Raw genomic sequence first — 27,388 nt, forward strand, 5'->3', positions numbered from 1 at the left:
GAGGAGGAGGCTGGAGATGCTACTAGCTAGGAGTACTGTTATCTATACATCAATGTTCAGAACACCCCCATATGTGGGGCTAGGGAAACTGAGGCATGGTGGGGTCTATCCTATAACCCTCTAGATAGGGGCTAGGAGCACAGATTCACATGTTCTGGTGACTGGCAGCAGCATTGGCCCAGCAGAAGAGAGGGAGGAGGTCTGGCCTGGTGGCAGCTAGCCCTGGCCTGGCGTGAGAAGGGTCAGGTCTCATTTGTTCTGTGTGGTCTTGAGGAACTGTGGGGAAGGCTGTTCACAACATGGAGCCCCCTCTTTAGCCAGCCAGTGGTGCACAAAAGCAGGTGGCAACCCCTGCCCTTCAAGGTGACAGCTTGCTGGTAGACTGGAAGCAAGCCAGTGGCCAGAGAGCCTGGGACCTCTCCCTCACCATCTAGTGGAGGCAGGCGCCCTCCTCCACTTTAGGAGGGCAAATAGTGGGTTATATAATGTTTGGGTATAATCGCTTTCCCAGCCGCTGGCATGGGGGTGGCGCAGCCTGGATCTCTTCCCAGAGAAGAGACTGGGAGGTGGGGAGGCTGGAAGGGAGGGGCTCCGCTTTTGCTAACAGACAGAACCTTGGGCTGATTTCATTCCCTCTCTGGGCCCCAGTTTCTCTCTCTCTCTCTCTCTCTCTCTCTCTCTCTCTCTCTCTCTTTCTCTCTCTCTCTCTCATACACACACACACACACACACACACACACACACACACACACACACACAGAGCTTGCTAACCTTGTTCACTGAGCTCTGTGGTTCTGGCTAGGACGTCTAGAGAATTCTGGTCCATGGAGCTCAGAAAAGGGACCTGGACACTTGGGCTCCTGCTCTCAACCCCACCCAGAGTCTTCTGTGTTCATTCAGCTCTCCAGGCACACACTTGATGGGTGTATGTCAGACACCAGGCCATGTACAGGCTGTCAAGCTCAGGCCAGTTGGGATTTGTAGCCAATGCTGAGTGAGTTGGAGAGGTACCTTGAAGACTATCCATCATGGGGGCTTCGGCATGTAAGGGTGGAACAGGACTCTTACCCTAGCCAGGTTAGACAGGTTGACATCCGGGATCCTGTCATGGTGAGTAGGTTGCAGAGCTTACAGGACTTGGGGGTTCTGAGCACCAAGGAGTGGTGGAAGGTACATGATGGGGGCCTCTGTGCAGGCTGGCACTCCTCCTAAGCTTCCAACATCACCTCATGGGGTGGCTTCTCCAGCCTCCTATTGATGGGGTGGGGTTCAGTGACACAGTCACTGCAGGGGTTAACTAGATACTCAATAGAGACTGGCACTCTGCCACCAGCCCCTGCAGCTGATGTCAGTGCCAATGACTCCCGCTGGTGCAGTGTGGGGCGCCTCCCCCACCCTGGAGCTGGCTCCTCTGGGCCTCCTGCGGTGCTATCTGGGCTGGGCTCAGAAGACAGTTTCACTTTTTTCCCCCTTTTCTTTGCTTCTTTATTCATTTTGAGACAGGGTCTCACTGTGTAGCCCTGGCTGTCCTGGAACTGTATCTGTAGACCAGGCTGGCCTCGAACTCACAGAGGTCTGCCTGACTCTGTCTCCTGGGATTAAAGGCATGTACTGCCATAGCTGGCATTTTCATTGTTTTTGAATAATTGTCAGGGTCCTTCAGATAGCAGGCAGCAGTTAGAAGCTGGGGAGGTGAGCGACTCCGGAGTCTGGCTTTGGGTCCGGTGGGGGTGTGTGTGTGTCATGAGATAGCCAGTTTTGCATCTGACCCAGGTGAGGAAGCTAGAGATGGCCTCAGGGGAGGAAGCTCAGACCCAGTGTCCGGCCCCTCACAGCCCCACTTTCCTTCATTCTGGTGCGCAGCTCAGGGGTCACAGGAACCGAGGGTTGCCAGGGCCAAGCAGACCCTTGGAACTTGCCAGGGATCTGAAGAAATTCTGGGTTGATGTGGGGAAACAGACTGGCAGGCAGAGAGCAACACAGGACAAGGCATTTTGAGTGACTGGACAGCCCAGCCGGCCTCATCTGTAAAATGGGATCATTGCTCTACCTCTCATGAGACTGCGGCTGCCTCCATGGGTGGGGAGTCACGGTGTCACAACAGGGTTCTAGCTCTTGACTCCCAGAATCCTCCACTTTGAGAATGGTAGCTCTGGCTGTCCAGTGAGGGAGGAATGGTCCTTAGAAGAGAGCGCACCCTGCCCGGGGAACAGCGGTGGCCTCAGTCACACACAGACACCAACTTAAAGCCACATGCAGTGAGCTTCAGTGTGCTGACGGTACACTAGGGACTTTTGTACATGGTTTGTGGCATAGTCTGATATTGGAGCGTGAATACTGGTGGTGAGTTTTAAATATCAGGCCCCAGGGGCACACGCACCATGTCACCCAAGTCTAGCAAGATTGGTGTGTCAACCATTGTTTCTCGTACATGAGCATTCTGAGAGGTGAAGACATTTGCTTAGAGTTGCACAGTGGGTGAACAGCTGAGCTAGTAGATCGAGGCTTGGCCTCTCCAGCACACTGCCAGTGGTCGGGGTATTGGGAGGTCTTGTGCTGGGTTTAGGGACAAAGGTGGACATGTCTAGGTGGAGTACACAGGGCCTTCTGGGCCCCACATGCTGTCCCAATGGGTGTCTGCTCTACTCCCTTAGGGCAGGGATGGGGTAGAGGTTGTAAAGGTGCCAATCTGTGTGGTGTCAGGAGTGAGGAAGGCTTCCTGGAGGTCATTTGGTGACTCATTTGGCTTCTGTGTGAGGAGTGTCAGATTGAGAGGCCAAATGCTCTGTGTGCCATGTCCAGGTAAACTCTTGGGTTACCTCTAATTTCCTGTATTCGTGTGAGGCTCAGAGGGCTGGAGTGATTTGCCCAAGGTCACACGGCCAGTGAGAGGCAGAGGTGTGAGCCCACGCCTGTGACATCCGGGTTCATGTCCAATAGACCACGTGACACTGCTCCTGGTGTCATGGGGCCCTGTGTCTTGGAACTGGGGTTCATAGCTTTCCTGGGTCTTTGGCAGAGGCTCCTGGTTCTCTGCCACCTGCTCTGCTGTCCGCAGGTATAAGGGCTTCATCAAGGACTGCCCCAGCGGGCAGCTGGACGCGGCTGGCTTCCAGAAGATCTACAAACAGTTCTTCCCGTTCGGAGACCCCACCAAGTTCGCCACGTTTGTTTTCAATGTCTTCGATGAGAACAAGGTGAGCGTCAGGTTGCTGTGTCTGCCCCAGCCCTGAGCTCCTCCAGCAGCTGCAGCCTGCAGCAGGAGGCTCAGCAACACTCCCAACCCTCTCCCCTGCATGGCTCCCCACTCGGGACAGACTGTTCTTGTGCACATGTGCACAATGGCACATGGAGTTGTGACACTGACACACGGACCAGCATAGATCTAGACCCACGCATGCGTGCATGTGGCTGACACACTCAGTGTTCCATGTGCACAAATACACAGGCTTGCACATGCAAACATACAGAGAGCTGCATAAGTGTATGAAGGCATAGCGTGTGCACACACACATACATACATGTAAGTTTTTTATGGAGACTGGTTGTAACTGGTATTCACAGTGTGATTGACAGGCCTGACAGCCATCCTTGGGGTTGACATTCCTTTTTTTGTTTGTTTGTTTTTTGAGACAGGTGTCTTATTTAGCCCAGGGTCTTAGGCTTCTGTTGTTGTGATAAAACACCATGACCGAAAGCTACCTGGGGGAGGAAGGGTTTGTCTCAGCTTTCAGGTTCCAGTTATAATCCCTAAGGCCAGGCAGGAATCTGGAGGCAGGAGCTGAAGCAGAGGTGATGGGGAGTGTAACTTTCAACTCCAGACCCCTGCCCAAGCCTGGCCCACCCACGTCAATCATTAATTAAGAAAATGCTTCACAGGCCAATCCTTCTCCCTCCTTCGCCTCCCCCTTTTCCTTCTCCTCCTTCTTCCTGTCATTTTTTTGAGACAGGGTTTCTCTGTATAACAGCCCTGGCTGTCCTGGAACTCCTCTGTAGACCATTCCAGCCTTGAACTCATTGAGCCTCCTGCCTCTGCCTCCCAAGTGCTGGGATTAAAGGAGTGTGCCACCACCTCCCAGCCTGGGGTATTTTCTTAATTCAGGCTCCCTCATCTCCAGCGACTGCAGCTTGTATCAGATTGAGAAAAGACAAAACAACAGCAAAAAAACTAGCCAGGCCACCCGGCTGACCTTTGATTCTCTGTGTAGCTGAGTCTGGTATTGAACATCTGTCTTCCTGCCATGGGTTATGATGGCTGTACTTTCAATGCCCCCATTTGACAGATGAGGGAATTGAGGCTTACAGCGTGGCTTTTGTGTCTGACTCTTTCACTGAGTACCACTGAGCACAAGTTTCCAATGCTTACTATGTGGCAATGAATGTTTCCTGACATTGCTAATCCAGCAGCTGGCCTGTCCAGATTTGGGGTAGCCAGGCTTACAGACTGTCCCCAGACAGCATTTTCCTGACTTCGTAGTATTCCTGGAATCCCCATGACTCACCTCTGCACTGGTGATTCAGGTGGCTTCTATTTTATGGTCCTAGCTGTCTCCCTAGGTGCTCCAGTCTGCGAGTCCCCCTGGCTGGTACGGGGAAGGGAGGTTCTACCCTCTCTTGATGGACCTCAGTTTCCTCAATTGTAAAACTAATAGGTAGAACTACGCTGCTTGTAGAATGGGCTCTGTCCTGAGCTCCTTCCCCTTGCCGGGTACCCCATTATTGCTGTGCTGTGTACTGAGCCCAGCAGGCATCAGCATCAGCATCTCTCTGTCACTATTCCAGCTCTGCCTCCTCCCCTTCCCTCACCCCTTCCCTCTTGTCCTGTCCATCAGCTACCGGTGTGTTGCATTTGCTACTGCCCACCATCGTCCTATGAGGTCTGGGCTGACCAAAACCATCCCCTGTGTCTCCCTCAGGATGGCAGGATCGAGTTCTCTGAGTTCATTCAGGCACTATCGGTGACCTCGAGGGGGACCCTGGATGAGAAGCTGCGGTGTAAGTTCCCTATCCCCCACCAGGCTGGAAGGATGTAACTCCAGCCCTTGCCAGGAGGAGGTGCCAGACACCTGCAGTGGTGACCACAGATGGCGTCTGCTCTGGGAGGTCAGGGCATTCCCAGAGGCCTGGGCAGTGAGCTCTGGGCAGGTGGACCCAATGTGGCCAAGCAAGCAGGCCAGGCCATCTGTGCAGGGCCAGAGCAAGAACACTGCTCTTCCAGGACAGATAAAGGTCTCAGGGGGAGGGATTGGGTTTTGTGAGGCAGGGTCCACAGCTATGTTGGTGGGTCAGGCTGCAGGGCGTGGGATGGGGGTGGGAACAAGAGTGACATTAAGGCAGATACAGCACTGGGACAGTGGCCCCTGTGGGTGGTGTCACAGAGTCCAGAACCCTGCTACACTCAGGTCTTCAGACATACTGATGGTCTCTCATTTACTTACTCATTTCACAAACATTAGTTGAAGGCGCCACCTGTGATACCAGATGGGAATTCAGGGTCTACCCAGGGCTAAAATGGACGTGTCCTTGCTGTAGTGGCTGCCAGTCTATCACAGTGACACGGCTCCTAAACTCCCTAATGCTGTATGGGAGGCAGGAAGCAGGAGAGCTGATGAGCCTAGAGGGGATTGTTTGACAGAAGGGGGCTCCGGGCCAGAGCCTCATGAGAGAGGCTGCAGCAGGAAGACTGGGAGGCCACGGAGGCAATGGCATGCACGCCTTGGGTGGCCACTGGCTGACACACGGTGGTAGCCTGGGGATTTTCTAGGAGAGGAGGGCCAGTTGGTCAGAATGCCCTGGTTGGTGGGTGCTTTTGTTTCCATAGTGGCTTCTGTGTTTGGAAACAGAAGAGGATTTTCGTCGTGCACACCCCATGCACTGTTTAATTTCCTCCTTTTGCCCACGGTGGGAGGGGCAGCCTGACGGTGAGCGGTCAGGCACAGGGGAGGCAGTCACAGAGTCAGGGGTTTGTGGAGGGTCTCATGACCCAGTACAAGGACCTGGCTGTCTCCTGCCCCCTGCCCTCTGCTCCCATTGCCGCCCTCTGGGGGCAGCACTTCCTCACACAGGGCCACGCCAGTCCCTGTAGGCCAATACCTGCATACTTTAAAAATTATTTTTTTATTGTTTTTGCTGTACTGGAGACTGAACCCAGGACTTCGCCCATGCTAGGCAGATGCTCAGCCATTGAGCTACAGCTCCAAGCCTTGTTTTTACAAGCTCCCAAGCCTGTGTAGAATTCACTATGTGGCCCAGGGTGTTCTTGAACTCATGATCTCTTGCCTCTACCTCCCGAAAACTCAGATTAGAGACATGAGCCACTGCATGTAACTCCTGAATCTGTATTTATTTTATTACTGTGGCTACACTGGTGTGTGAATGTACCCTCTTACATATAAGTATACATTGACCTGAAGTCTGGCAGGACTGTCTCGTCTCAGGCTTTGTACTGGGTCACAGGGAGGGAGAGGGGAGAAGCTGCTACTGCCCCGGGCCAGAGTGACCTCTTTCTGGATGGTTGATCACAGGGGCCTTCAAGCTCTATGACTTGGATAACGATGGCTACATCACCAGAAATGAGATGCTGGACATAGTGGATGCCATTTACCAGATGGTGGTGAGTCTCAGGAGGGTGGCAGGGAGGCCATCAGAGGATGAGTCCAGGAGGGTAGGGGTGGCAGGGAGGCCACTTGTGATCTACAGGGCCCAGGGGGAAACCCAGAGTCACTTTCCTGTTTCTAGACAGTACAGGCAATCAAGTACTGCTGGGTGAATAGCATGGACATCCATCCCTACCTGAGGGTCAGTGGGGAGTGGTGTCATTTGAAAGGTGGCAGGGCTAGAAAGGTGGCAGTGGAATAGAGAGAGGTGCTCCTCACAGGCGCCAGTCCAGGGTGTCAAGGCAAGAGTTTAGTTGTGAGCTCAAAGGCAAAAGTGCTGGCCCAGTGCCCTGGTGCCTGGCAAGGGCTTGGCTTAGCCACAAGGCTAAGCTGCCACACTGGCCCAGCCTCATGTTGACCGACTTCGGCAGGGGAACACCGTGGAGCTCCCAGAAGAAGAAAACACGCCAGAGAAGAGGGTGGACCGGATCTTTGCCATGATGGACAAGGTGAGGTGGGGCACAGGGACCGTGGGCCTGCCCAGGCTTTGCCACTGATCCTTGGGGGATTGGCTCAGGCCAGTCAACCTGGCTTACGGCTGGCAGCCAATCAGACTTTTTAGTGAGTTTCCCAGGGAGGTTCCTTATACTTAACCAGGGCTCTTGGCCTTTGTTATTCCGTCCTGGACTCCTTTGATACTCTGCAGAAGCTGGACTTCTCACAGTAACCACCCCAAGTGTGTAAAAATATTATTTTTTCTTTCCTTTTCCTTTCTCTCTCTCTTCCTTCCTTTTTTTTTTTTTTTTTTTTTTTTTTTTGAGACAGGGTTTCTCTGTATTGCTTTGGAACCTGTCCTGGAACTAGCTCTGTAGACCAGGCTGGCCTCGAACTCACAGAGATCCACTTGCCTCTGCCTCCTGAGTGCTGGGATTAAAGGTGTGCACCACCAACAGCCAGCAAAATATTACTTATTATTCTTACAGTGAAAAGGGAACCGATTATTTTGGGTTGTGGCTTCTGAGGCGTGGTTTAAAGGGGATCTGTGATGCAGCTTTGGGGTGTGGCTCAGTGGCAGAGGGCTTGCCTACCATGTGCAAGGCCCTGGGTCCCATCCCCAGGACTGCACAGACACAGTGGTCACGCCCATCTGCCCAAGTCAAAGCTTTGATATGGGCAGCGCTGTGTGACAAGGTCTTGGGGTGCACTGGTTCTGATGGTTACCCTAGGCTCTGGGAGTGAGAAGACTGACCCGCTCTGTGTTCACAGACTTGCTGCATTTTAGCCACAGACCCCAGGGGTCCGGGGAGAAACCGCTTTCTCTTGTGTCTATGTGTCTCTGTCGTATGCACATGCGTGCTTGTGTGTGTGTGTGTGTGTGTGTGTGTGTGTGTGTGTGTGTGTGTGTGTGTGTGTGTGTGCTGGCTGGCTGGCTGGCCAGTGAGCTCCAGGGATTTTTCTGCCTCAGCCTTGGCCCCGGGATTGGGATTAGGAGCATATACCACCTTATTGGCTTTTATGTGGATTCTGGGGATCAAACTTGGGTCTTCAAGCTTGCACAGTTAGCACTGTGCTCATGCCTCTCCCCAGACCCTCTGTCTTTTTTCTGCAGAACTCTATGGCTCCTTTGACTCTCTGATGCTTTTCCTCTGATTTTCTGGTGGTGTTGTGGGTTGAACCAGGACCTTATACAAATACAAAGCCTGTACTCTACTTGCCATACCCCAACCAGAAACATTTTTCCCCAAACTAAGAACTTTGATTTATGTGGAAATTTGAAATTGTGGGATGAAGAAACAGTCTGTTTAGTCTCCATGAGAATACAAGACCCCAGGCTGCCTGCCGCCTGCTGATGGTACTGGGCTTGCCCTGAGAACTCTGAGCTCTTGATTAGGAAGGGAGATTAGAACATGGGAGGGGTGCATCTGGGCTCCTGCTGTCCCCAGACAATTTTTAGATGGAGTGCAGAAGCAGCAGCAGCTCTCTTACAGTGGACCCCAAACTGAGTTTTGATGTAGTCACACATCTTCTGGCTTTGGAAACACCACAGATCTTGGATTTACAGGGGTGTGATTGTGGTGTTCCTGGGATGGCAACCCTAGGCCAGTTCCCTTGCCAGACCACAGGGGACAGGTGCACTTCTCCTTTGAGGGAGGCTCTGAAGATTTGAGGGCGTGGGAGGCACTGAGCATCACAGCTGTAGACTCTCAGCCATCACAAGACCAGCCTTGCTAGGGTGGTGATTCCTGGTGTTGTCTTCCCTGCTGCTGAAAGTGCAGTGAGTGGTACCTGCGGCCCGAACTCTAATTAGGCTCCTTCTTAGGACTCCTGGGACTTGATGTGGCCTACTCCAGGGGTGACTTAAATGCCCTTTCAAAAGAGGCCCCAGGAAAACACATGGAGCACTAACCCTTAGGATTGACCACCTTTTATGCAACTGGTATGCATGTGTGCGTGTTTGCACACTTACGCACATGTATAGGTGCAGGTCCCAGAAGCTGGCCCACCAGGATGTCTCACTGGGACTTAGGAATCACTGATTCAGCTAGGCTGATAGATCAGTAAGCCACAGGGCTCGTCCTGTCTCTACCTCCCTTGAGGTTACAATTCTATGCCAGCCACCATGCCTGGTATTTTGACATGGGTGCTGGGAATCAAACTCAGGACCTCATGCTTGTATGGCAAATCTCTACCTCTAGTGCTGGAATTTAGCTGGGTGGTAGCATGAGCCTTTAATCCCAGCACTTGGGAGGCATAAGTAGGTAGATCTCTGTGAGTCTGAGGTCAGCCTGGTTTACAGAGTGAGTTCCAACAGCCAACACTACACAGAGAAATCTTAACTGGAAAAAAATGTCACTCAGGATAAGATAGTAAAACAAAACCAACCAACAAACCAACCAAACAAACTAACAAAAGACCCTAGGAGTTGAGATAGGATCACCACAAGGGCTCTGCCACTGAGCCATCCTCCAGGTCTTTCTGTATGTCTTAGGGTCTGTAAGTTGACCAACCTGGCCTTGAACTCCCAGGATTTGAAGTCGTGAGCCCCCTGCCTCAGCCTCCCAAGTAGCTGAGATTATAGGCGTGCAGCACTGGGCCCAGCTCATTTTAGAGAATTAATGGTAATAAGAATACAAAGTGGGATATGAGCAGTACAGTGGCTTTGGCTGATATAAGCCCAGAGCTGCATGTGTCTTTAAGTTGATGCATGTGGTGTCCATTCCCCAGACCTGTCATTGTGCCTTTGTTTGGTCCCCAGATGGTGACCCACAGGCTGTGAGAGGTGGGTCAGGCGTGCCAGGTCTGTCTGCTGCTGCCTTTTTACCTCCTCTGAGGATGCCATTAGACTCAGGAAGTTCTACTGACCCAGCCGTGGGTGGGTGTAGACCCCTGAAGGCAGACTGCCATCTTCAACTACCTTTCTTTTTGCAGAATGCCGATGGAAAGCTGACGCTTCAGGAGTTCCAGGAAGGCTCCAAGGCCGATCCCTCCATTGTGCAGGCGCTGTCCCTCTATGATGGGCTGGTATAGTCCAGGCCTAGAGCTGGGGTGAGTTGGTTCTGAGGCAGAGGTGGGGTAAAAAACCCACCCACAGAACAGCCAGAATGAACAGCTAATTCTTTGTATTTCCAGAGTGCTTGGGGCTGGGGGGCAGGGTCTTCACGTCAGCCATGGCCCTGTGGTGTTTTATTTATTGTTTTTTTTTTTTTTTTTTTTTTTTTTTTTTTTTATCAGCCTAAATCTAGTCTCTGGTTAGCTTGAAAAAGTTTTCCTGGGTTGAAGACACCATAGTCGGTCAGGATGAGGAGGCTAGGAATGCAGGATGCTTCGCCTCTCTCTCCAGCTCATTCTGAGCTCTATTTTGAAGCTTCCATTAATATTACTTAAAGGTGTGTGTGTGTGTGTGTGTGTGTGTGTACGTGCACGCCTGCAGAGGTCAGAAGAGGACATCGGATCTACTGGAGCTGGAGCTTGGGGCCTCTGTGAGCCACTGGATGACTGGGAATTGAACTTGGGTCCTCTGGAAGAGCAGGCAGTGGTCTGAGCCACTGAGCCATCTATTAATACTACTTTGCACAGAAATACTTTTGTATTGACAAGGCAGTAGAATTAATGTTTACAAAGAAAATGTCACTAAAAATAAATGTGATAAATTAAAAGTTTACTTCTAAAACTTTCCTATCTGACCTAGACATAACCACAGTGGCCAGAATCATTCATTTTTTGAAAGTCACATCTATCTATCTATCTATCTATCTATCTATCTATCTATCTATCCATCCATCCATCCATCCATCCATCCATCCATCCATCTATCTATCGTGTGCTTGCTCATGCCATGGTACTCACATGGAAGTCTGGACAGTCTGTTACGTGCTTCTGCCTCCTGCCCTGCTCTGCCCAAGTGGATGAGTTCCACGCTGCTGAGAAGTTGACTCTGACTATGATTTGCTGAACTTGGTGACTAGATTATAACAGCAAAGCAAAGCCAGGTGCTTGTTTCTTTTTTCTTTATCACTTTCCAAAAATGAGTTGGTTTGTGCATCTTGCAAGTTTCTGTGTAGAAACCATAGGTTGCCATTGGGTGTCTCTCTCTATTGAGACCCACATTCCCACTGAACCTGGAGCTCATCTATTAGCTAAACTGGCTGGCCAGCAAACCCCTGGCATCTACTTGTCTCCAGTTCCTCAGTGCCAAACTTAGAACATGCTGCCAGGCTCAGCTCTTTTACCTGGGTGCTGGGGATCAAACCCAGATCCTAACAGCTTCTTTAGCAAAAAGGCCATCTCTGAAGCCCTGAGTTAATTGTTTTCATGACATCCTTTAAAGGTAACTGATGACTTTTGAATATCCATCATTATGAACTTCTGGATCTAAATGTATTGATGAGTTTTAGATTTACAGATTTTTAGCAGCACATGCAATGCTGTGTCCATCACTTTTCAGGAGTTACATTTCAGTCAGAACTTCCTGGTAAGTGTGTAGTCACATATTTCAATCTCAGCATTTAGGAGACTGAGGGACAAGGATTAGCCGTGAGTTCCAGTTTCAGCCAGCGTGAAATACACAGAGAGTTTCAGGCCAGCCTGGGCAACAGTATAAGGTCATGCTCCAAATCAACAACAAACATTGTGTCAATAAAAGATGGACAGGGCTTGATCTGTGACAAGAATAAGAGTGCAAATCAGAAAGGTTTGCTGACCACAGAGGCAGACAGGAAGGGCAGCCAAGACCCCACAATGGCACTGCCCATCCACTTCCTCCCTTTATTCCTGTGTCCTGGCTGTCCTAGACATTTCATAACCAACTTGGTGAGGAAAGGGTTTATTGGCTTACAAATCCATATCACTGTTCATCACTGAAGGAACTCAAACAGGGCAGGAACCTGGAGGCAGGAGTTGGTGCAGAGGCCATGGAGGATACTGCTCACTGGCTTTCTCCTCATGGTTTGCTCAGCCTGCTTCCATATAGAACCCATGACCACCTGCCCAGGTTTGGCACTGCTCACTATGGCCCCATTAATCACTAATCACAAAAATCAACCTCTAATTACAAAAATGCCCTACAGGCTTGCCTACAGCCTGATCTTATGGAGACTTTTTCTCAACTGAGGCTCCTTTTCCCTCTCTGATGACTCTAGCCTGTGCCAAGTTGACATAAAACTAGCCAGTACACTCCCTGTGGAGACTTCCTTCTTGGGACACCATTGAATACCTCCTTTCTACTGGTTTTCATTCTAAGAGAAAACTGAATTGGCCTAGATAAGGGTTTCTGGTCCTCATAGATCAGGAGCCAGCTGGAGTGGGAGGTTTCCCCAACTGTCCAATCAGGAGGCCTCCAGGACCCCATATTCCCACATTGACATGGTTGGGAGGCTGCCTGGTTCCAGGGAAGGTTCTGTGGGGTCGAAGACAGGACCCCATGTGCTTTTAAAAAGAGGGTCTATGAGGGGAACTCAGTACAAAAGCCATCATTTTAAAGTGGACAGTTCAGCCAGGCCTGGTGTATAGGCCTATCATCCTCTTGTCACACACACACACACACACACACACACACACACAGACAGAGTGGTGCTATTTAGTATATTCATAGTGTTATGCAACTGCCACCTCCTCCTGGTTCTAACAAATTGGCATTCTCTAAAGTCAGGCTCCACATGCAGTGTCTCCCAGCCCTGCCAGCCAGGCTGCTCTGTCTCTTTGGACCTGCCTATTGTGAAGTGGCCTTTTGAGCCTGGCTTTTGTCCCTTAGCAAGCCTCCCAGACCTATCCATGTCATAGCTTGTGTCACAGCTTCATTCTGAACTGTTGGTTTGTTGAGATGTGGTCTTACTGTACAACCCAGGCTTTCCATTCCGGGTCACAACTTCAGCCCTGTGTATCTTTGTGATGTTGACACAAAACACACAGCTCTCAGCTTAAACAGGGTAAGAAATAGTCCATTCTGGAACTAAAAAGAAAGTGAGTGAACATGACCCAGGAACACGGAGTTTCATCAACTTGTGTCAGTCGCCCGATGGAGCCGTAAATCAAGGCCATTTTAAAATACACTGACCCGTACATCGCCAACGGGGCGGGGCTTACTGGCCAGGCGCTGTCTGTTCCCACCGTTTCAGTCCCCACTGTCCAGGCACAGGGCCTCCAGTGCTCCATGCTCTTTTGACTCTGATCTTTTCCTTGGGATGTGTGATGTTGGACTCTCAGGTCCGTCCTCATGGTTCAGAACTGTACTGTGGAGAGCATCTTATTTATTCCTTAGAGATAAGTATGAAGAATCCATGGCTGAGTCAAAGGTCATGTGCACTTTTCAGGAGTTCTAGTCCAGAACTCCAGCTTGCCCTTTAGCGCCCTCTAGTTCCCTCACTCTTCTTTTTCCATTTATGACTCCTCTTTTGACTGAGAAAATTTGATACAACTCTGTTTGTTTGTTTGTTGTTTTTCCAGACAGTTTCTCTGTAGCTTTGGAGCCTGTTGTGGAACTCACTCTGTAGACCAAGCTGTCCTGGAACTCAAAGAGATCCACCTGCTAGGATTAAAGGCGTGAGCCTCCACCGCCCAGCCTTGACCCAATTCTTGGTATATAAGTAATTGAATTAAATATAAAATCAAAGCTTCCCTGCTAATAAGTCATTAAGAAATTTATTTTAAAAGTGGCTTTTGTTGGGGGCTGGAGAGATGGCTCAGAGGTTAGGCGCACTGACTGATCTTCCAGTGGTCCTGAGTTCAATTCCCAGCAACCACATGGTGGCTCACAACCATCTATAATAAAGTCTGTTGCCCTTTCTGTCATGAAAGTGTACATGCAATAAAGAGCTGTATACATTATAAATAAATCTTTAAAAGTGGTTTTTGTTACACATATAATTTTATCATTAAAAACAAAAAAGTAAATTTGCATATGAATGTAATAGATTTTTTTTTGTCAAGAAATTTATTAACCTTTACAAACACTATTTCACCCAATCATTCATTAAAAAAATGTTTTACAATTAAGTCTGTAATAAAACCATGTAATGTTCACCAGTGCATTGCAGCCCATTTTACACCCATGGAGATTAATAAACCACTTTAAAACAGCAGTTTTCATTGCTACCAGGTAAGGGTATAGATGTTTGTTTTTATATAAAGATTTAAATTGTGGCTAAAGATTTGATACCACAGGATCTGGATCATCTTTGGCTGTTTTCAGAGCTGTCCTAAACACAGCCACACATAAATGCATAGCACAAAAAAACAGCAGAAGTGTGTCTGTATACCTTCCAGAATTGTGTTCTAATCCCAGGCCAAAATTCATGTAATACTTGTTCCTTTTAATAAAATTCAGGTCAGGTGGTGGCAGTGGTGGTGCGTGTCTTTACTCCCAGCACTTGGGAGGCAGAGACAGGAGGAATCTTTGTGAGTTCAAGGCCAGCTTGGTCTACAGCGTGAGTTCCAGGACATCCAGGGCTACACAGAGAAACCCTGTCTCAAAACCCAAAATCAAATAAACAAACTAAAAATTCAGGTCAGTAACTAAAACAACGTTTAAAAAAAAAAAAATGATCTGGTTGGAAAGATGGCTCAGAGGTTAAGAGCACTGCTTGTTCTTCCCGAGGTTCTGAGTTCGATTCCCAGCGACCACGTGGTGGCTCACAGCCATCTGTAATGAGATCTGGTGCCCTCTTCTGGCCTGCAGGCATACATACATGCAGAAAGAGCACCGCATACATGATAAATAAATAAATCTTAAAAAAATTAAAACCAAATGTTCTAACAGGATACAATTTAAATATATACTAATCTGATGTATTGGAGAAGTAACTGTGAAAAACACTGAAACTCCTTTTCAGTAATTAACCCATGATGTTACTGTGAGAACAGAATGCAGTAAACAAAAACAAAAAACACTGCAATGTATAACACACGCGTCTCAATCTGAAGCTGTTTCAGGCAGCCTTGGTGTTGTGTGGTGTGACAGCTTGTGAAGGACACTGGTTGTGAGCTCTGGATCAAGGCTACAGTCAAGTTTCAAGATCCCACGTGTGTGGGTGCCACCTGAAACACCTCAGACTAGGGACACTTGATTTAGAATCACTTTTGGTTGTGGTGCATTCAGAGATCTTCCACAAAGTGGAGACTAAGAGGGGCTGAGTCTCTTCTTACCACCATATTTAGTTATTCAAACGCAAATGGACTTGCAGCCTAAAGTTTAGAAGCCAGGCCCCAAGGGACCATCCCTTGCTGTGGCTTTAACATAGCCTGCCTCCCTCTGTCTTGCAGATGTGTGGGAACCACTCGCCTCTTCCTGTGCCATGAGGCCACCGCAGCCTGACACCACCCCGTGCCCACCCAGCCTTCCTCATCTACACACAGCCGGCCACCCTTGAGCCTCCGGACCTGGTTCTCCTCCCCCCTTGCCCTGCATCCACCTGCTGCCTGAAGCCGCTGGTTCCAATTGTCAACAACCTCCGCTTGTCCAAAACAGCGACGAACCGAAATGGAAAAGGCTCCAGCCCTCCGCAGACTAAGGACTTGGCTGTCACCCTTGGTCAGCCCTTCCATTCCTCCTGCTTCTCCTGCGTGTGTGCTTTCGTTTTTATTTCAAATGGACATTGTAAAAGAAAACAAACAAACTACCTTCTGTTCTAGAAGATACTGACCCTCGGGAGAAGGCCTCTGGGTCTCAGAGAACTCAATCTCTGCCTGGCCCTCTACAGCGGTGGCCGGGGCCCAGGGTTGCCTGGTGAGGGCTCACAGCCCAGCCTTTAGCAGCGAGGCCGCTGGCAGGCAAGGTTGGTTAGATGTGACAACAGTGTTGTGTGTTCTGTGGGGAAAGTGAGTTTTTTTTTTATACTCATATATAATCGATACCTTTTATTTATTGGTTGTTAACTATTGCTGCTACCTTGTGTGTCTGAAACTCCCAGAATGCTGGGCCTCCGTTTACATGTGCACACCCTCACCCACCTGCCCACCTCATATAGGAGGATGGTGGCCTGCAGTGGCCAAGAAGCCAAAAATCTTTTCCTCTTTTTTTCAGATACTGTGCTCCATTTTTGGAGAGGGGAAGGTGGGCATTCCTAAATGGCTAATGTACTGTTTCCCAGCTTCTGCCCTGCAGTTCCCACCCCTCTCTCTCCTCTGCTCTCCTTGGAGTCCACAACACTTTTTTTTTTTTCAAGGACAAATGGGACTTTTTTTTTTTAAATTTTGCAACTCTTGCTCTGATGTTCACAGCAGAGAGAAAATGGAGGAGCTTGTCCTGGGAGTGGGAACTAGGAGAGGGCACCCGGTGTGGAGAGTGTGAAGTGGGCTTTTCTGCAAAGCACTGGTTGATGCTAGGGGTGTGTGTGGCCTGTGAACTCCTGGGCTTTCCTGCCCGGCTGCCTTTGGCAGCAGGCTCCATGGCTTGACTTCTCCGCTCCGAGTCTGGGAAGGAGGGGGTGAAAGGAAAGGACCAGGCCATGCTGCTGAGGGAGGCTCTGCTTCTCCAAGACTGAGTCCAGAGCCAGGGGTAGCTCCATTTCTGTCACCAGGAACACCAGGAAGCTGTGGACCAGAAGCAAGGAGCCTGAGTCTGCCTTCTCAGTCAGCGGGGCTAAGGGGCCTGGTAGTTGGTCTTGCTGACATTCGATTCTCAGCCTGGAGCTTGGGTTCATACATCTGTGACACTGTTTTGTGGTTGTGTTTGCCAGGCCCTGAGTGTCTGATGGCACACATTCTAGCCCCTCTTTAGCATTCTCTAGGCTCTTGAGCTCCTCTGGGGCTCATCCTCACCCTGGGCAGATTTCTCGGGTGAGACAAGGCCTCCCAGCTGCAGAGAGGCAGGCCTGGGCCCATAGCTCTTGCTTCTAGCTTTATGTAGTCTCTCTGGCCACCATTGAGAGGGGGGAAATGGCCCCTGGATTTTGTTCTGCTCCAATCCTCCCATAATGTCCACCGTACTTCTGAGAGGCCAGACTTCCTTGCAAGTGACCCATGGGTGAGTAGCTACCAGCTGAAGGATGGATGTTCTCCATCAAGAGGTGGTTTTGTCCTGCCTCTGCATTGCTGTGGGTAAGAATGCGTAGCCAGTCCATAAAGCCACCCTTTTCATGTGCCCCCGCCAGCCCACCAGGTCTCACAGGGCTCCGGCTGCAGGCAATTTTCCTTGAGGCTTCTTTAGGTCAGCTTCCTGCGTGGCCACTGATGGGGCCTCTAGGACAGGGAGTAGGTGTGGTGACTTAGGTTGAGAGGATGGGAGTGGACTCTCTCTGATCTCTGGATCCTCAGTTGTCCTCTCCTCTCTGTCGGTCGCGTATTTGGTGGCATCAAGGTTCAGTGGATTCCTAGCTGAGAACTGTCACTAGTTAAGCATGGATGTTCACCAAGTCTGTGGGGCCAAGTTTCCTCTCAGCATCTTGGCTTTTTGGTTTGCAGCCTCAAGTGTGGCTTTGGTCTTCAGTTTATGTCCTTGGGCCCATGCCTGGGACACTGAAACAGCTCTGTTTCCATCCAAGGATGAGTGCTGACTGCCTTCTGTCCTTCTCTTTCACCAGCCGTTAGCTGTGGCACACAGCATGCCCAGAATCTGAGGCTGGGCCTCTTCTGAGCAGCCTGAGGGCCTCTCCCCAAGTTCATTTCCACTGAGTCCCACCCCATCTGATGCTGCTTTCTTTAGGGGTGTGGTCCAGCCTGTGAAGCCAGGTCCCTGGTCCCTCTGCAGACCCTCCCTCCTGGGGCCAGTGATGCTGTGCCCTCTTCTTCCAAACATTTGCTCACCACTTTGTGTTGACGGTGACTTATAGAGCGTCACGACTTTGTGATATCTAGCCAGGTTTAAAATAACAAGGCAAATGTATGCGGCATTGGCATCTCTTCCTTTAATTGCTCTGCAGTTTGACAGTTGATTTCCTATGAAGATGCATTTGGGCCTTCGGGGACATTGTCTCTTATAGGGGATGGTAGAGTGCCTGGGGATCCTTGGCATCTCTCCAGAGGAAGCCCCCCCCCAAGCAGAAAGCCACTGTGATTCCCCCCAGTGTATTTCCGAATTTACATGATTCAAGGATTACAGGGGCTCCCCCTGGTGGTGATGAGTTGTAGTGCGTCACCTGGGGGCTGCAGTGGTCCAGCAAGTGGCTAGAGGTGGGAAGGCCAAGGAGGCTGTGGTTCAAGAGACCCTGGACCCCCAGCCACACATATTTGGCAGCATGTCTCCTACCTGCCCCTCCACTAGGTCATCTGAGACTGGCAAGGTAATTGGCATAAGGGCACAGTGGGAAGCTTTTCCCTCCCAACTTTAATTTTTTTAAAAATATCTGCAGAATAAACCCAATGGTTAATTTTTGAATGAATAAAAGGCTTTTGTTGAATAAACAGTTGGTTCCATCTTCTGTCTTGGCACTAGGTTCAGGTTTGTCTGCTTCCCAGGGTGGGGGCACCCAGCACCCTCCGCCACATCATCCCTGGACAGACTCAGTCTCCAAATTCCTCTGGGACTTTGGGGGAGTCACATTGCTCATTGGATCTGCTTCTCTGCCTCAGAAGGAGGTCAGCCACCTTGCAGGGGTGCCATGAGGGCTATGAGTAAAACAGCTAAAGGCCCTTGCAGGGTGACAGGCCAGAGCAGGTCCTGTAGCTCCTGAAGGACTCTGGGCAATTTCAAAACCAAATCCAAGAAAGGTGATGCTCTGGTTGTGGTGTTCGCGTCCTTCCCTGCTTGCGTTCCCAGCACCTCAGAGTCTATTTTTTGGGGGTGCCGTCCTGTCTGTGTCTTGCGAGGAGAAAGGGAGGCCCTCGCCTGGTGGTGCAGGCCAGGGGTGATGGGCTTTGTCGCATGTCCAGGCCTCCTCCCTGCTCCCGGTGTATGTTGTCTGTGTCCGGCCAATTAAACACACTTCCTGAAACCCCCTGCCTCCCTGTGTGAGCCTGGTGCTTTGTCTGTCTCTGTGTTTCCGTCTGCTTTAGCTCTCTGCCTCCCAGGACAGCCTGGCTCTTGCATTAGGTGTAGTCTGCCAAGGGTCCCCAAGGGAAAGCCATGCAAGGCAAGAGCTCAATGAGTTGGTGCTGTGATGATCAAGGAGTGGCAGGTGAGCTGCCACAGCAGTTCACCCTGCACCACCCCTTCCTGTGTGTCCCATTTGATGGGTTTGCCTGGAGTCCATGAGTGTGTGTAAACATCCAGCTAAGGCCTGTGGGTCTCGAGTCACATGTCAGAACCTCTATGGGCTAAGTAGGGATCTCCTCCCTCAACAGGGCTATTACTCTCCACCCACCTCTCCTCTATATCAACCTCTCATACTCCACAACCAACAAGGTCCTTGGCAGCTGGCATCCCATGGGGCAAGGTGAATGATTTCTGGGCCAGAGGAAGCTGCATCCTTCCCTATGGCCCAACATGACACCCTATGGGGTGTCACCTGGCCAGAGCTTTCTCAGAGTGGTCCCGGCCATGTCAGCATTACCTGGCAACTTACTAGGAGTGTGGTCTTTTCGGGACTTGGCCCAGACCTCCTTTTTCAGAGACTCTTAGCAGCTGTGGTGGGGTTATGGTAGGGTGTTTACAGGCATCTCACCCCTTTCTTGTGCTAATGGGCAAAGTCTGTGGGGGTAGGATTTAATAATAGAATGTAGGAGACTGATGGTCTGTGCTCTAGAAAGCTGGTTACCAAGGTGGGTCTCAGTCTTCAGGAACTGTCCCTAGGTAGAGGCTGGAGGTCATTTACATATCTACAAAGTATTGCTTCCATGAAAGCATCAGAAATAAATGGGCCTGGGGACATACATCAGTTGGTGAGCACAAGGGCCTGGGTTAGATGCCCCAGTACTGGGTAATAAGCTGGGCAGAGCTGTGCAGGCCTGTAACCCAGGTGTTGGGGGACAGAGACAGATGAATTCTGGGAACTTGCTGGTCAGCTAGCCTAGCTAAAACAGCCAGCCTCTGGTTCAGCAAATGATCTTGCCTCATGGCAATAAAGCAGAGAGTGACAATGGCAGCCAGTGTCTTCCTCTGGCCTCTGCATGTGTGGTCACAGGTGTGTATACCTCACATTTAAATGCACACAGCATATACCATGCACACATATATAGAATAATCATGCATGACAGTTTCACTGCAAATATCCTCAAAGGGCTACTGCAAGGGAAGCCAGGCACTGTGTCTGGCATGGGTATGTTTGCTGTGGGGGCTGCTGGCTGGCAGAGTAAGCTTGAATCTTGTGCAGGAAGCCTTAGGGCAACCCTAGCTCAGGGTCCCTGGATGGGTCACTCTTCTCTGGGCAGGCCTTAACCTTAGTGGACACACCGTGGCTCAGCCTGTCCTGGGTGGCTTACTGAGTCACCTAAGATTTTTCCCTCTTCCCAGGGAGGTGAGCGCTCCATAGTAGCCCAGCTGGAATCTTCCACATCGCTTTACATCTGTGTGCTGTGACCACATACCTGGACAGAAACAGCATAGTAGAGAAAGTATTTACATGTACAATTCCAGAGAGGTTTTAGATGGCCATGGCAGGTGGAGCATGGTGTTGAAAGCGTGAGACAGGGTCTCCTCACACCTCCACAAACCAGGCAGAGGAGAACTCAGGCCAAACCAGAATTGATATAATCCTCAAGCCCCATGCTTAGGAGCCCATTTTTGCCAGCTAAGCCACCCATGAGTCAAAGATTCCACAAAATACCAAAAGCAGCACCACCAGGCAGGAGGGACCCATACCAATGTTTAATATACAAGCCTGCAGGGACATTTCACACTCAATCATAACAGAAGCCGTGACCTGGGGGCTGGAGAGATGGCTCAGAGGTTAACACTGGCTGCTCTTCTAAGGGACCCAGGTTCAATTTCCAGCACCCACATGACAGCTCACAACCAACTGTCAACTTTAACTCCAGTTCCAGGGTTCTGACAACCTCACAGACATACCCGCAAACTAAAAAAAAAAAAAAAAAAAAAAAAAAAAAAAAAAAGTCATTTAAAAAAGCCATGCCCTGAAATAGGGCACTACCTGGCATGGGATAGGAAGGGACAAAGTGAAGCAAGAGGTGAGGGGTAATGGGGGGCGAGGGAGTTCAAGGAGGACCGGGCTGTGGTCGCTGCCTCCCTGCCATCTCCCTAGGTTGGGTATACTGCAGCTGCCCGCCCTCTTCCACCGCGCCTGACATCCATTGCCTTGTCCTCTTGACTTTCTGCCCAGAAAGTACAGGCGTAAAAAGTCTTTTCTGGGTCTCTGGCCATGGCGGTGGGTATGGAAGGGTATTAAAGGCCCCTGAACTTGGGAAAGTGAGCTCTTGTAAAGCAGAACCTTCTGGTTGCCTCCTGCATCCCCTTTTAGCAGAGCAGCGTGTGGAGCAAAAAGACTGCATTTCCCAGACTCCCTTGGGCGCCTCGGCCTTGTTCAGTTTTAACCAATAGAGTGAGAGCAAAGGAACTAGCCTCGGCCCCCTTCGTGGTGGCTGGACCACAGACTCCAAAAACAAGCCTTTCTAGCATGGCGTCCCCAAACCCGTCGCCACACCAGCCCAAGACAGGCTGACTAAGAAGAGAGATCCATTCAGGATCTCTCCCCGTGTCATCATCCCGATTTAGATCCTCTCTAATACATTGTGTGAGCCTCTGGGTCAACGTGAACAACCCGATTCCTCCCGCAATTATTTGCATCTAAATTCCAAAGCAATTAAATGAAGAACCGCACAGGCGTGGGGCAGTGTTTCGGGTCATTGTTCTTTCTCTGGTCTTCTCAGTCTACCTTTGTCCTTCCCCTCCCCCTTCCCCAGGGTACCCTCGACCTCCTTTAGGGTCCAGGTGAAGGATTCCTGCGGACATCATTGTTTTACTGAGAGACTTAGGATCTGCTGGCCAGGTGCGATATCAGCTTGGAGCCTTAAGACAGACACAGGGAAAGTGGCTTCCCGGGCAGCCTTGGAAGGACTTTGTCAGGGGCCCCTGGATCAGGGACCTGTTTCAGAAACTGTCCTTTACCTAGGCCAGACCTTAGGCTACCCACCTTGGTAGGTAGATCTCAGGGATCACATGCCATGTGTTGAGATATGAAACCACTCTCCTCGCTCCCCAGAGAACCAGGAAGAGTGGGGAGTGATGGTAACTTCCTGTCACTCATAGGACAGAGTGTGTCTCAATCAGTGTTCTATTGCTGTTAGAGACTCCATGATCAAGGCAGCTGTTACAAAGGAAAACATTTAGGTGGGGCTGGCTTACAGTTTTATCGGCATGGCGGGAAGCATGGTGGCATGTAGGCGGTCATGCTGGAGAAGGAGCTGAGAGTTCTAAATCTGAAAGCCTACCGCCACTGACAGACTTTCTCCAACAAGATCACAGCTCAATACCTGTCAAGCAGTGCCACTCCCTACCGAAAGAGCATTCAAATGTATGAGCCCACTCCAACCACCACAGGGGGCATGTTCTGGGCTAGCCGCTGGAATTCTGGGTGTTGTAAAGGGCTCAACGAGGGTGCTATAGATTCCATTTACTAGCATACCTCAAAGGCTTTGCTTAGGAAAGCCAGCCACCTGCCATGCTAGAAGGTAGAGCTGGGGTCTGGGTGGTGTAAAGATTGTGGAGGGAGCACCCACCCCAGCTTGGGAGTCAGCACAGGAACAATCACAGGCCACCAGAGCCCTGTGTATTAAATCCATGAATGGTTGCTGTCTCCACGTTTTCAGGCAGAAACCAAAAGCTAGCCAGTGTCCTTTAGTAGTCCCCACAGGTAAGAACCTGAGCTTGGTGAGCACAGCTGCGATGCCAGGCTCCACCATGGTCTTTGATGCAGAAGCCTGTCGTCTATGTAGAAAGGCTCGAAACCCTGAGCACAGATGGGTGAAGTGACCCACATAGGGCAGGTGTGAGCTGTTACAGGCAGCCTCTAGTGTGGATTCCTGGAGGAGAAAGAACACATCTGCCCTTGAAGGATTCCAGGAACTAGATGGGGAAGGACGGGAACAGCTTGTGCAAGTGTGCAGGTAAATTACAATGGGAAGAAAGCTGAAGGACAAGAGGTCATTTCCAGGTACTTGCACTCAGCACACAGCCCTGAGTTCCTTCTCTCTGTGTGTCTCAGGAAGCCTGGAAGGATAGTCCCTATAATTCCCCATTCTAACAGTTATCAGGGTAATGATCATAACCTTTTAATACTAACAGCTGACCTTGGACCCTTGCTGTATACCACGTTCTCTGCCTTAGCTATTTAATCTTTGCAGATGCTCCCTCTAGTGGATTGGTTGTAGTACTACACTCATGTTTTAAAGACAGGGCTGCTTCTGCCCACAGGGAAGGGGCTGTCTAACCCAGCAAGTCTTCAGGCAAGTTGGCTTTGCCATTGGCCTCACGGGTGTGGTGGACCTGGGTAGTAGGAGTGAGGGCTGTGGAGGGATCCTGTGTCTGGTAGGAGATCAGAGATAGAGGTGTGTGTGGAGTGGGGGGTGCTGGGGCAGGGGCATAGTTGAGGAAGGAATGTCCCAATTTCAACACTGAGCATTGAGGCACAGGGTTCTCAGGGCTTAGAGCCCCACCACAGGCAGAAAGGCTTAGGGGCACTGTAAGGGGAGGGGCTGGGCAGGCATAGGCGTGGGGTCCCAGGGTGCAGGGACGGGGATGAAGGCATCCCTTCTGGATACCTCTGAGATGCCAACAGAATTGAACCTGGAGCTCACTTTGCACAGTCCACCCAATAGAGGGAAACCGAGCCCTGTGCCGTCGGTCACCTTCTGAGCTCATAGCAGCCGTTTGTCCGTCTCAGCCATGGCTTTGCTACCACTGCAATGTTGTGTCCATTGTCACTATCCTCAACTGATCCCAGAGAGGTTCAGTGACTCTCCTGGGGTCACACAGCTAGAGCTGGGATATGTGGCCAGGCTTGCTGGCCACCGGTCCTGATTGCCTTTGTGATTCATCACCTTTGGCATGATGTCCTCTCCCTGGGGTCGCCTGGAGCTGACACTTCCCAGAATCTGGAATTTTCCACCAGACTGTGGGGCTGAGTCCCCATGTAAGGAATTAATGCTGTCTTCACTGGAAGACAAAGCTGATATGTGACTCCTGGAACCTCTCACACGGGCTGGCACCATGCCATGGGTCATTCCAGAGAGGAAGATATCAATGAATTGACTCCCTGGCCCAAAGGAGATTTCATGCACTTATTTATTTGGGAGGGGACCTGTGGCAGTGCCTACATGGAGGCCAGAGTTCAATGGCTTCAAGTTGGTTCTCTCTTTCCACCAAGTGGGTCTGGGGATGGAACTTGGGTTGTTAGCTTTGTGGCAAGTGCTTTTACTGGCTAGGCCATCTTGCTAGTCCTACTTGGCCCTTTTTATGTGTATGTATACATGCTATCTATGTGTTCCCATGTGTGTGAGTGCATGTGGAGGCCTGAGGTGATATCGGGAATCTTCCTCCATCACCCTCCTCCACCTTATTCTTTGAGGCAGGGTCTCTCAGTTGAGCCCAGAGCTCACTGATATGGCTAGGCTAGGCTAGCAGCTTACTCTGAAGAGCCTGTTTCCACCTTCCAAGCACTAGAATTACAGACAGCTTGTCAGGCCCATTCAACATTCACATGGGTTCTGGGATTCAAACCTCAGTCCTCACACTTGCTAGCAGCGCTTTAGCCACTGAGCCATCTCTCTGCTGGAACCAGCCTACTTTGAAACCCCTGAGGCCCTCCTGCTCCTGAGCAGCTCCACGCTGCAGCAGGGGACGGGTCTCTCCTGAAGGAGGGGATCTGATGGACCATCAGGCAGCCCCAGGAGGCAGAAGTCCAGGGGTGGGGTGGGGCCTGGGAAGCTGCTCTCTGCTGGTCCCCTGGTGTGCATCCAGGCACCTCAAAGACACACTTGTTCCTTTTAACTACAAATCAGGTTCTGACACAGCTTCTCTTCCAAGGTTTCCCCTGCTAATATTCCTTCTCTAGGGTCCAGTCCTGGCTCCACCCTGGACAGCTGTGAGCTGTGGGGCAATAGCAAATGTGAACCAAATGGGCCTCAGGGTCCTCTCTTGCGACATGGGTAGCAGAAGAGGATGCTTTAATTGGTTGTTCACAGGCCCGATGGACACGCTGTCTTATTAGTCATTTTCTCATTGCTATGACAAAAATACCTGAGAAAAGCAAATAAAGAAAGGAAGACTTGTTTGAGTTCACAGTTGGAGTGCAGTGCACTGTGGAGATTATGCTGAGGCAGAAGGAGCTTAAGGGGGCTGCTTGGATTGTGTCCACAGCCAGGAAGAAGACATGAATGCCGGTGCTCAGCTCGTTTCTCCTTATTTGGACTCCAGCTGTCTTCTTCTTCTTTTTAATATTTATTCATTATGTACACGTTATTTTGCCTACATATATGCCTGTGTGCTAGAAGAGGACACCAGATCTTATAGATGGTTGTGAGCCAACATGTGGTTGCTGGGTATTGAACTCAAGACCTTTGGAAAAGCAGTCAATGCTCTTGAGCGCTGAGCCATCTGTCCAGCCTCCTACCCCAGCTATTTTAATCAGGGTTTCTATTGCTGTGATGAAACACCATGACCAAAGAAACCTCGGGAGGAAAGAGTTTATTGGGTGTACATTTCCACATCACAGCCCATCATCCAAGGAAGCCAGGACAGGAACTCAAAACAGGGCAGGAACTTAGAGTCAAGAGCTGATGCAGAGGCCATGGAGGAATGCTGCGTATTGGCTTGCTCCTCATGGCTTGCTCAGCCTTCTTTCTTATAGAACCCAGAACCACAGCCCAGGGGTGGCCCCACCCACAATGGGCTGGGCCCTTCTGCACTGATGCTTAAAATGCCTTATAGCTGGGTTGTATAGAGGCATTTTCTCAGCTGAGGCTCCCTCCTCTCAGATGACTCTAGCTTTTGTCAAGTTGACTAGACCTAGACAGCACACCAGTCCATGGCATGGTGCCACATCTATGGTGAATCTTCCCACTTTAGTTTATCTAGTCTAGAAAATTCCACACAGACATGCCCAGATATTTGTTTCAATGGCAATATAAAATCCTGTCAAATTGACCATCAAAATTACCATGGTTGCCACTGCCAGATTTTCTCTATCCAAGGCCACTTGGCTCAATTTTGGTTCATCAGCTGGTGAGGTTGCACTGAAGATCCAGGTTCAAGCATACAGTTCTCAAGGCAGCCAGCGGACATTCCCACTGCCATGCTCAGATGGCCACGACACCTGCCTAGGAAGCTGCATTCAAAGCGTGCCAAAGAAGAGGGCTCTCGCTGGGTGGTTGTGGCACACACCTTTAATCCCAGAACTCAGATCTTTGTGAGTTTGAGGCCAGCCTGGTCTACAGAGTGAGTTCCAGGACAGCCAGGACTGTTATACAGAGAAACCCTGTCTCAGAAAAAAGAAAGAAAGGAAGGAAGGAAGGAAGGAAAAAAGGAAGGAAGGAAGGAAGGGAGAGAGACAGAAAGAAAGAAGGAAAGGAAGGAAGGAAGGAAGAAAGAAGAAAAGGGGTCTTATCTCTTGCTTGCTGTGGTTTGAGGAGTTTGTTAAGGAGCATCGTGTGTGTGTGTGTGTGTGTGTGTGTGTGTGTGTGTGTGTATACGCACACGTGTGCATGTGTGTTAGAATTGGTCTGGTGAGGCTAGGGATTGCTTATTATATAAGCGGTTGATGTACAACTGTAAAGGCCTGAGTTCAGATTCTCAGGCTGAATGCTGGACCTGTAATTTCAGCTCTAGAAGGTGGACACAGGATTCCCACAGCAGGCTGGTGAGTGAGGTTAAATGTATCGGTTAGGTCTGGGTTTGACTGAGAGTCCCTGCCTCAGTGATTGAGGTACAAGAGTTATACTTTAGTTACAGAGACCCAGTCAATCTCTAGCCCCCCACACGCATGCACACTCATATGCACACATACCCACTCTATATGCAAACACACACTATGAAAATGGAAAAAGAAAAAAAACAGAATCCACCTTGCTTTTACATCTACTTCCCTTTCCAGAGAGAACAGGGAGCAGCAGCTGGATGCCTTATGCAGCCCGGATTCCAGATCAGCACCACACACAAGTAGACCAAGCTTTGTTCAGGGCCAACGTGGAGGTATAGGGCGAGGAAGATGTGGGGGATACAGAAGGATGTGAAATAGTGTGTGACGTGGCTCTCCATCTCACCAGCCAGAGCAGCTTTGCCAGGCAGCACTAGCCAGGAAAACCTCCAGCCCCTTCTGAGTCCCACCCCTGTCCTGTTGGTATTGGTAGTTCTGCCTCCTCTTCCTCCTCCTCTTATTATTATTAATAATTTACTTTTGGTTTTTCAAGACAGGTTTTCTCTGTGTATCTCTGGCTGTCCTGGAACTCACTTTGTAGACCAGGCCTCAAAC

The 27,388-nt window shown here is 50.2% G+C and overlaps 1 protein-coding gene across 1 annotated transcript in view; it reads left to right on the plus strand.

Moving 5' to 3' along the window:
* Ncs1 (neuronal calcium sensor 1) overlaps nucleotides 1-18,431 on the plus strand; it is a 52,499-nt gene extending 34,068 nt beyond the window's left edge. The window contains exons 3-8 of the mRNA XM_051185126.1: nucleotides 3,059-3,197; nucleotides 4,917-4,995; nucleotides 6,525-6,613; nucleotides 7,028-7,105; nucleotides 10,026-10,142; nucleotides 15,354-18,431. Of these exons, the coding sequence (XP_051041083.1) occupies nucleotides 3,059-3,197; nucleotides 4,917-4,995; nucleotides 6,525-6,613; nucleotides 7,028-7,105; nucleotides 10,026-10,124 (484 nt within the window). The 3' untranslated portion in view covers nucleotides 10,125-10,142; nucleotides 15,354-18,431. The remainder of the gene's footprint in view (nucleotides 1-3,058; nucleotides 3,198-4,916; nucleotides 4,996-6,524; nucleotides 6,614-7,027; nucleotides 7,106-10,025; nucleotides 10,143-15,353) is intronic.
* The last annotated feature ends 8,957 nt before the right edge of the window (nucleotides 18,432-27,388 follow it).

Source organism: Phodopus roborovskii, unplaced genomic scaffold (assembly GCF_943737965.1).
Source record: "Phodopus roborovskii unplaced genomic scaffold, PHOROB, whole genome shotgun sequence".
Lineage (NCBI taxonomy): Eukaryota > Metazoa > Chordata > Mammalia > Rodentia > Cricetidae > Phodopus > Phodopus roborovskii.